Raw genomic sequence first — 10,794 nt, forward strand, 5'->3', positions numbered from 1 at the left:
TTAGTTTAGTTATAAATGACCTTTTATTTAATTATTTTTTGTGAATAGTATAGCATTATGTTCTGTATTGATTTTAATCAATTATGTTAAAGTCAGCTTAATATAAAAAAGTAATTAACTATAAAATTACAATGAAAAAAAATTGTCGTGCCGCCATCTATTTATTTAGACCAATAATATACTGTAAATTTAATATTTTAATGGGTTGTAAATTGTAATATTTGATAAACATAATTTTTTTAAAATTATATTAATGAAATTAGATAAAATTGATTAAATAATAATATTAAAAAGATGAACTATTTCTAATAAAAAATATTACTAGAATGGTACAAACAAAATAAGAAAATATTTAAAAAATAAGAAAACAACAATTAAAATCATTTAAAAAAATAAACATTCACCAAACAAAGTTTTAACAGTTTGTGATTTGTTTTACAAACAACTTATAAATTCAGCAATTGAAAAAAAGAAAAAAAAATCCGATTCCACAATTTGCTTAGTCCCACAATCAATTTTGAAGAAGAAGATGCATCATTTATATATACCAATCTCCCATGCACACGATGGAAAAATGAGAGAGGAGAGTAAAAAATTCATGTGTCACGTGGAGAAAGAGAAAGTATTTTAATTGAGGTCCATGTCAGCGGAGAAAGAGTAGATGGGAACAAAAAAAATGCACTCTGAGGTCAGGAATTTTGAGGCCCAAAAATGCATTGAAATGGAAAGAGTGGGATATTCCCTCAGAAAAAATTTGAATAAAAAAATGATCTGCCGAACACCCTTAAATCGAAATAACAGGAACATACAAAAATCCATGAAATTTCCTGTAGGAATTTGACATCCGAACGTGTCCTAAATTTCTTAAAACAAAGAGAATAATTATTCTTCCACAAAATAATGCCGGGGCCACCTAGTACAATCATACTCCACTCCAGACTCCAGAGGAGCATTTTGTATTTTTGTTGCACAACTAGGCACATCATGGACATTCAAAATGTGAGTAGAATTAAAAGCATGCAATTATAATTAATGAAGACAATTTAAACAAACAATAAACTAGAGATAAAAGAAATGATAATATCATGTTCGGTAGCTTACTGTTTACCGTGGAAAAAAAAAATTATTTAGACTGAATTTTTTTTCTACAGAGTAAAAATTAGTTCAAAATTTTTTATTTCTATTTTCATTTCTATTCCTGAACATGTCGGCATAAAAGCAGAAACCCTTTTCTAAACTCTTTGCAGAGAGAGAACAATCCCAGGTTCTCTTTTAAATTAAACCGGAGTATGCTTAAACCCCCTCCAGTTCAAAAGTAAAACGAGAGAATAATCGAAGGTTCCCATTCATCTCCATTGCTATGAAAATGGAGCAAGTGAGATTATTTTCCGACCAACGGAGTTGTTTATCAACGCCCTTTTCCCTCTCAATAAATTCCCACTCACACTCTGCAGTCTGCACTTCCGCCCTTTTGTCTGTCTTGATACACACACGCCTCTTCTCTCTCTCTAAAAAGCTTAGCAGAGGTTACCAAGGTTTTTTACTCTCTCTCTCTCTTCCTCTGTACGAACATTCAGAAATCTCTCTCTAACACTTCACACAAACGATCTCTCTCGCGCACTGTATTTTATCCTTCCAGAATGGATTCGTATCCCTTCCACCTGGCCATGGCGGCGCTACTCGGCGCCTCCTTTGCTGCCATCTCAGCGTACTACATGCATCATAAGACACTCTCCCAACTGATCGAGTTTACACAGTCAATCGATCGTAAGAAGGACAAAAAGAAGAGGCGCGACAGGTCCTATCAGCGACTGACCAAAGGTAGTAGCGGTACAGGTGATGATACCGACGAGGAAGTGGAGGGTGGATTGCTAGAGGAGGATGTGGCAGCCTTGCGGGCCCAGTATTTACCCTCGAGTCTCCCTCGACTTAATTTGATTCATCCAGGTATGGCATGAAGCTCTTTTTTGTGAGTGGTTTTGTTAGTTCGGATACATTAAGGAGAGATGTGTTAATTATTATGTACTTCGGGGAGAGGGTTTTGTGCTTTACTGGTACCGACATTGTACCAGTAAGCCTACGGGCAAGTTTAGTTCAATTATTCTGCTGATTTGTGCGTAATTGAGGCCCAATTGTAGTATTTCTCTGGAAATTACATGAAAAGAGCTCAACTGTACAATTTCTGAGATCAGAGGCAGAACCAGAAATTTCCTTGTGGGGGCCGAATTTGGTAAAGATAATATTCAGAAAGATATATTTAGAGTGGTGTATATTTGTTACTTTAATTAAACAAATGCTTTATTAATAGTGGGGGGGGGGGGGGGGGGGGGGGTATAGAATTTTATTAAAAATTACATAAATTACCCATGATTTACAACTTTTTTAATCATAGAGCCCCTTGACCCCATTTAAATCTGTCCCTGTATGAATTAGACTGATAAATAATTATTGAGTTATCACAGTACTTCTTTTGATTATTTTTTGTTTATTTAGGTCTGATTATTGAGTTAGTCTTTTTTGGAGTGCTACGGGATCCATATGGTTGGTACTGAGCCAGGCAATTTAGTTTCCGCCACTGTCTAGCTTTTGGACTGATGTTTTATGCTGATAATTCCTTTTTTTTATTTTTTATTTTTTCTGATAATTATATTATACTCTTCCTTTGTAAACTAGGGAATAGGCAGAGTATTGGTGCAAGCTCTAGCAAAAGCATTTCAAATCTGATCCGACCAGTCACTCCTAAATCACCAGCTTTGAGTGCCAGCTTTAATGAATCTGACGAAGACGAGACTTTTCTTGAAGATTCTAAGTTTGATGACAGCAATACCTACTTGCACACAAATGGCAATATGGTAAAGTTTATTCAATACATATCTTTAAGTTATGCATGTGAGGTGTTCCAAAATACTTATTCATATTTTGTTTGCACAAATCTAAAGTTTAGTTTTGCTATTTTTCTTCAATAACAATGTAATGGAGTTTGCAAATAATTTTGACTGCCAATGATATTATTGATATCTATCTGCCAATTTGCAAGAATAACAAATTTATACAAGAATTAAATAGAAGGCTATTTCTAATAGGGAATAGAAACAGATCAAAAGGGAAGAGAAGCAGTTCAGGAATCAGCAGCTAATGCAGTTATTGGAAGTGTTGAATTGAAGGAGTCCCAATCGAAGAGCTTAATCAGGAACCACAGTCAACCGGGCAATCTACATGGGGCACAACCAGACCCAGTAGCAGCTGATATACTTCGTAGACAACCTGAAGAAGACTCCTTTACCAGATTAAAGATAACACCAACTGGTATCACCTCACTTTATCATATATTTAATGCACGCTTAAAACAATAAGCCATAAGATAGTAAGAAATAAGTATAATTGTTATTTAATTTTCAGAGATGCCGACACCAGATGAAATTGAGGTGTACCGGGTTCTACAAAGATGCCTTGAGATGCGTGAGAGCTATGTATTTAGAGAAGAAGTTGCTCCATGGGAGAAGGAAGTCATAACAGATCCTAGCACCCCTAAGCCGAATCCAAACCCATTCGATTATGAAGCTGAGTCAAAAGCTGATGTGAGCAAAGGGTGCTTATTATGATGCTCTATTGCCCTTCTTTTCTGTTTATGTCTCTAATGATGTTGTTTGTTTTGTGGCAGCATTACTTCAAGATGGTTGATGGTGTTGTTCATGTGTATCCAAATAAAGAATGTAAGTGGCATCAATCTGCATTTGGTATTTGTTTAATATCAATTTGGGTCAGACTGTGCTCTATCAAATTTAGACTCTTTCTTTTTATATTGGTAGTCACTTTCTAAGGTTTTCTATCTTGCAATGCTTTTTTCTTCCAAGCAATCTCAAGTTTGTGGACTTCTATTAATAATGACACACGTGTTTCACATGGGCTAGCCATACAAAGGATTGTAGCATATATAGTTGTTTTTACTCACTATTTGTTTCTTGGTAATTTCTTTTCAGCGAAGGAGAGACTTTTCCCAGTTTCTGATGCAACCTCATTTTTCACTGATTTACATTTCATTCTTCGCGTAATTGCTGATGGGAACATCAGAACTGTGTGCCACCATCGATTGAATCTCCTAGAACAAGTATTTGATGAACTGAGTTCATTATCACACTTCATTACTTTCCTAAGATTATGGTTTGTATAATTATTTGTTTATATTTGGGGCAGAAATTTAATTTACACCTGATGATGAATGCCGATCTGGAACTTCTTGCACAGAAGAGTGCACCTCATCGTGACTTCTACAATGTAAGAAAGGTCGACACACATGTGCACCACTCAGCATGCATGAATCAGAAGCATCTGTTGAGATTTATCAAATCCAAATTGAGGAAAGAACCTGATGAGGTGGGTTCTGCTCCTTTTTTCCTTTCATTCTTTTAGTCTCCTAGACATTTAATTTAAAACATATTTGTTATACATTCCAGGTTGTAATTTTTAGAGATGGGACCTATTTGACTTTGAAGGAGGTCTTTGAGAGCTTGGACTTAACTGGGTAATTTTATTTTGGGGTGTTCATCGGTTCGGTTCGGTTCGGTTAAAACCAAATAAAAGTAGCTAAACTGAAGTTTTGTTCGGTTTTAAAAAGTTAAACCGAACCAACTGAATTAAACCAATGAACCGAACAAAAACCAAACTGAAATAACCGAAGTAAATTTCGGTTTGTTCGGTTGAGAACCGAAATAAGATATTAATTAATTCAAATTTCTGATTTTCGTTCAAGCCCCTCTGACAAGGGGTTATTACATGACTCATTGATTGAACAAATTTAGAAATTAGTTGTACAAGAGATATCCTTGCAATTTTTGTTCAAATCCAACACAAAACCTGTATGGAACTGGTACAGGTTTTCCCTTGAACAGCATATCAACTAAACCCAAGCAAATTTCCTAATAGCTAACAGTATATCAACTAAACCCAACTATGAAACTCATTAGAAAATAGCCACACCAGCACAATCTGGTACACAAAATCAGTACCAGTAGATCTGGTACCTGCCAACACAAAATCAGCACAATCCCTTGAATCCCAAGCTGGTACCTGTCTACACAAAGTCAGTACCAGTAAAACTTCCCAACCTGGTACTAGTAAGACAGCATACTTGTTCAAAAAAGAGAACAAAAAAAAGAAGAAACATTACAGAAAGGAGAAATAGATGACAAAAATACAACGAGGTAAAAAGAAGAAAGTAGATATCAAAGAGAAAGAAAATACAACGGGCTAGGGTAGAAAGAAAATAGATGACAAAAAGAAAGAATAGGCGGCAACCAGTTTGAAGAAAGGAGAAAGGGGAAGAAAGAAGGGGAAAGGGTAGAACAAGAACAAATTTATACTCACCACCAAATCCAAAACCCTAACTCAAAGGAGGAGAAGCAGAGAGCCCACAGGACGTCCAAGTGCGAAAACTGCAAGGATGGCCATGTGTGACCATTGCTGGTTCCCCTCTCCAGCCAAAGAGAAAAGAAGAAAAGGGTGTCAGAGAGAGCAGATCAAGGGAAGGGAAATAGTTTTGAGAAGGGTTTATAGAGAAAAGGACAAAAGGAATTTGGGGTTGCTGAGAGAGGGTTTATAGAACAGGGTTTATAGAGAGAGTAACGGAGTCGGTTTTGAAAAGTTTTAAACCGAACCAATTAACAGTAACCAAAATAAACAAAAATTTGAACCGAACCGGTCCATTTAAACTGAAAAACCAAACCAATCAGTCCAAACTTTTCCGGTTCGGTTAAATACCAAATAACCCGGACCCAATGAACACCCTTAACTTTATTTCATTTTAGCTTCTAATTTCTCTAGGTTTTATCTACCAACTACAACAGTAGGCTACATCCTTTTCATTTCTTGTCTCTCTTTCAGGTATGACTTAAATGTAGATTTGTTAGATGTGCATGCTGACAAGAGTACATTTCATCGATTCGACAAGTTTAATCTAAAATATAACCCATGTGGCCAAAGCCGTCTCAGAGAAATTTTCCTCAAACAAGATAATCTTATTCAAGGTGCTGGTTTCATTAATAAGTTTCCTATTATTTAAATTTCTCGTCCTTGTTTCCTCTTCTTAATATCTCTTCTGTTCCACTAGGTCGGTTTCTTGCCGAGCTGACTAAGGAGGTGTTTACTGAGCTTGTTGCCAGTAAATATCAGGTGATACTTCCTTCTTTCTTTTCCTTTTTTTTAAATTTTTTTTTTTTTCTGATTAAACATAATGCAATAGTACAATCTTATTCCGTTCCTTATATTTCTTTTTAAAAATATGGATTTAGATGGCCGAGTATAGAATCTCAATATATGGAAGGAAACAAAGTGAGTGGGACCAGCTTGCCAGCTGGATTGTCAACAACAATCTATACAGTCAAAATGTTGTTTGGCTAATCCAGGTACTAGTAAATTTGTTGTTTGTTATTAAATTTCCTACACTTTAAATTTACTGGTTAGTAATTATTTATTCATAATTTCAGCTACCAAGGATATATAATATATACAAGGAGATGGGGACAATCACGTCATTTCAAAACCTCCTTGATAATATATTCCTTCCACTTTTTGAAGTCACAGTTGATCCCGATTCACATCCCCAATTACACGTCTTCTTAAAACAGGTTTGACTAGATGTTATGTTCAGCAATATGTAAAATTCACAAGCTAACAGTTTGTTCATGAAGGTGGTTGGGTTAGATCTGGTGGATGATGAGAGTAAACCAGAGAGGAGGCCAACTAAGCATATGCCGACGCCTGAGCAGTGGGTCAATAAGTTTAATCCAGCGTTCTCGTATTATGCATACTACTGTTATGCAAATCTTTACACACTCAACAAGGTTCTGATTAGTATAATTGTAATTTTGTAATTTAAACAAACAATTTTAATTACTTTTTCATATATTATATTCTAATTGTGAAATGTGGGATGATAGCTGAGGGAGTCAAGGGGCATGACGACTATCAAATTTCGTCCACATTCTGGGGAGGTAATTGAAAAAGTGTAACTTTTCGAATAATTTGATGATAAATATGCATAAATTAATTTAATTAGATACTTGGTTATGCATAGGCTGGAGATATTGACCATCTGGCGACCACATTTTTGACGGCTCACAATATTGCACATGGTATTAATTTAAGAAAGTCTCCAGTTCTTCAATACCTGTACTATCTTGCTCAGGTGATCATATTCATCAATATTTTTTTAATAAAACTAGTATGTATATGCAGGTGACAGTCGTAGACTGAAGTTTATTGGTACAGCACGATTTCTTTTGTACTCTTCCTGTTATATGAACAAAGCATGTATTAATTGTTGCCGTAAAGATTCATTACCCAACCAGTCAAACTTGATGCCATTTTGGAATATAACTGAATGGTCCACCTCAGTATTGATGATGGATGAGGATTTCAATTTTGAAAACCATAATTCCTGCTAGTATATGCTGATGACATATCTGATTGTTTCTGGTACCTGTTGTATATAATATAAGCTTAGCTGAATGTAAGCAGCTGGGCTCCACCTTCCCTCTTTTTTTGATGAATGGACCCTAGAAGATTCGCCATCCTACCAATTTTTTCTTCTGAAGATACCCTTCCAATTAAATCTAGTCTTTGCCATTTGACTGTCTGATTGGAAGGTTCTTTTAGTTAATGAACTTGAAACCAAAAGAGGAAAGATAAGTAGGAGATTAAATTCATTGCCAATCTCCTCTCTCTCTCTCTTTTGAAACCTTGGCAGATGCTACCAACTGATATATTAAACGTAAAAAGAGTATTACAACCTGCATCATTACATCTCACAGAAATTTACACTACGACTGATTCCTGCTCAAATGAAAACCCTAAGAACAATTTAAACCCGTTCTAACTCTGTAGCACCACCCTGCCAGCTAATAGCCAAACCACACCCATTCAAAACTTAAACTAATGACAGTATTTGGTAGGAAGTGCACTTGAGGTTTCTAACAGTATTTGATCCATAATTCTCCATCTCAAATGTTTGTATGCAAGTTGAAGCGGTTGCAAGCTTCTTCCTCCAAACACGACTCCGTTACTCTCTCTCTTTAAATTTGGGGTTGCTGATGACCCCCTTCCTCATCCAACAAAAAGGAATAAAAAAAGCTAAAACAGAAGGCTTGTAAAACCACCATCCAAGGTCTCCGACACTAAAGGAGGAAATTTCAATGTTCCAGAAATATCTACTTCAAAAATAACCAACAAAAAAAGAAAAGAAGGGTAGATCTGAGTCAGAAGGGTATGTGTCTCAACATGTATGGTACCAAAATTTGAGACAGGTTGGTGCAGGAAAACACAATCAGCTTATGATAATATATCTGAGCTTTTGGTTAACTAATTTTTTTAACACTATTTCCCTTTAATTTGTTTTGGAATAATTTTTTTTGCTATTTTGTTTCTCAATAGATTGGGTTAGCGATGTCCCCTCTAAGTAACAACTCCCTATTCCTGGACTACCATCGCAACCCATTCCAGACTTTCTTCCTTCGAGGCTTGAATGTTTCTCTCTCTACTGATGATCCCTTGCAAATTCACCTGACGAAAGAGCCCCTGGTTGAAGAATACAGTATTGCTGCTGCAGTATGACTCTCTCTCTCTCTCTCTCTCTAATTGAAGTCAAATTAATTGCCCCTTAATTTTGCAATTAAGCCTTCAATTAAAAAGGTTAAGTTGAGGATTATAATGTTGCTGCAACATACAACTCTCTTATTTTTTGAAACCTTGGCAGATGCTGCCAAGTGATGCTATATATAACTCTCTCTCTAATTATAAGTCAAGTTGCCACTTGATTTTGCCATTTAAGCCTTTAATTAACTAATTCTTCGTAAAGTAGTTTTCTCTGTATTTTCCTCAATTTTGCAATGAAGCTTTTGATTTGAAACCCCATTTTTCTACTTTTAGTCTTCGACTAAATCTCATTTTCATGCATGCCCCAGTTTGTTCTCAAATGTGTAATTTAACACCAAAAATCTAAGAAGAGAAAAACCCTAGCAAAAATTAAATGGTCAGTACATTTACTGGATGTTAACCTTTGTTTATTTTCTCACTGCAGTTGTGGAAGATGAGTTCATGCGACCTCTGTGAAATTGCTAGGAACTCAGTTTACCAGTCGGGCTTTTCTCATGCTTGCAAGGTATACTTGTAAAGTGTGTTATTGTCTGTTGTATTTAATCTATGAAGGGTGTTATTGTTATGGTTCCCCTGAGCTCGTTTTTATTTTCTGTTTGCATAAATCTTTTGAATATATTTTTTATTTTGGCAGTCACACTGGATTGGTAGAAACTACTATAAGAGAGATCCTGACGGCAATGATATTCACAAAACAAATGTGCCTCGAATTAGGATTGAATTTCGTCATATGGTATGTCTTCTTCATTTCCCTTTAAAATGAACTCACCATCTTAGTTGACACAGAGAGAAATATGCCTTACTTTTTTTATCCTTCTACTACATTGTGATTATGGGATTATAGATATGGAGAGAAGAAATGCAACTTGTGTACTCGGGTAATGCAAGGTTACCCGAAGTAATTGACAAATGAGAATCTGAAAATACTATTTCTTCCTTTATGCTGACTCGGTCTCAATATGAGGTAAATTTTATTTGTTAAATGATTTCATGCATAAGTTATTGAGTTTGAAAATAATTGTCTGATTGTATGCTAATGTTTAAATTCATGATCTTTGGCAGGGCAGAAGGGGTGTTGTTGGCACTTCATACAAAATTTGATAAAATGGTAAGCTATTTTGAGCGTGCAATAATCAAATAAAAAACAACGGAGGATATATTTCAGAAAGCATAGGATAGTTAAAATATTAGCAGGGCTTAGAAATAATTATGGAAAAGAAAATCTGTGGAAGAATGGTGGGGTCTTCCTCTAAGATGGACATATCAATTGGCAACTTTGTGCACCTTTTTAGATGTCATTCTTTTATTTAATATTTGAAACTTATGATATTACAGGAAATTAAATCAAATATTTGTTCGTTTTGAATTTACAAATATCTTTCTCAGGGATGTGTGTTTATTTGCATGTGTTCCAAAGCAATGAAATTATAGAACTGTCCGAAACTAGAATAGTTAATTCAGCTAAGAGGTGATTATCTCAAGGAAACAGACAATTTAATTCTATCTTGATGGTAAAGTGGTGATGCAATTTAATCTAAAGATATACTAGTGTTAAATATCCCAAGAAGACCTACGTGTCAGAAGCCAAGACATTTCGAAGATTCTAGATTCTAGCTGTATATATGTGCTTTTCAGGTGAGTTGATCCAGCTCTTGCTGGTTGTCTATTTAATTGTTTTAGGCAATGTTATCATAACCGACATTGATTCGGTAAATCTACAGTTCAATGATTTACTGGTCAGATTAATGGATTAACCAAAACAATTATTAGTTTATTCAAATACAAACAAATATATATGAAATATGATGATTGTTATAAATCATTGTTAATATTGTATCCTTGAAAATTCACATATACATATTCAATAATATAGTATAAAAATCAAATAATATCTATATTTCAAAATTTAATATCTAAATAGAATGATAATACCGATTTTATTAAAAGTGATCTGACACTTTTCTTTGCAGGGAAAAATATAATCATTCAACTTTATTCATTTTTATTTGATAATTATTAAGATGAAATTTCGATAAATAGTTGTGCAAATTTTAATCAACAATAAAATAACAATAATTGTGTTTTCAAAAGAAACAAATATGCACAATACACATACTTCTCTGTAAAATATCTAAAACATTTGGT

At 34.7% G+C, this 10,794-nt stretch overlaps 1 protein-coding gene across 3 annotated transcripts; it reads left to right on the forward strand.

The window, feature by feature from the left end:
• Nucleotides 1–1,345: 1,345 nt before the first annotated feature.
• LOC144555445 (putative AMP deaminase) lies at nt 1,346–10,048 on the forward strand. Of its 3 annotated transcripts, none has more exons than XM_078303776.1 (21): nt 1,346–1,947; nt 2,494–2,541; nt 2,674–2,852; nt 3,084–3,306; nt 3,400–3,578; nt 3,662–3,713; nt 3,981–4,108; nt 4,195–4,374; nt 4,455–4,522; nt 5,881–6,023; nt 6,107–6,168; nt 6,288–6,401; nt 6,483–6,623; nt 6,687–6,839; nt 6,936–6,989; nt 7,073–7,183; nt 8,428–8,601; nt 9,074–9,154; nt 9,284–9,382; nt 9,494–9,613; nt 9,712–10,048. In XM_078303776.1, the coding sequence occupies exons 1-20, from the start codon at nt 1,641–1,643 to the stop codon at nt 9,560–9,562; spliced, it is 2,565 nt and encodes an 854-aa protein (XP_078159902.1). In that variant the 5' UTR covers nt 1,346–1,640; the 3' UTR covers nt 9,563–9,613; nt 9,712–10,048. The 3 variants fall into 3 exon arrangements, with proteins under 3 accessions (XP_078159902.1, XP_078159904.1, XP_078159903.1); XM_078303778.1 differs by having other exon boundaries at nt 1,529–1,947; nt 7,073–7,130; XM_078303777.1 differs by lacking the exon at nt 2,494–2,541 and having other exon boundaries at nt 1,537–1,947.
• The last annotated feature ends 746 nt before the right edge of the window (nt 10,049–10,794 follow it).

The sequence above is a fragment of the Carex rostrata genome, chromosome 6 (genome assembly GCF_964058835.1).
Source record: "Carex rostrata chromosome 6, lpCarRost1.2, whole genome shotgun sequence".
Taxonomy (NCBI): Eukaryota; Viridiplantae; Streptophyta; class Magnoliopsida; order Poales; family Cyperaceae; genus Carex; species Carex rostrata.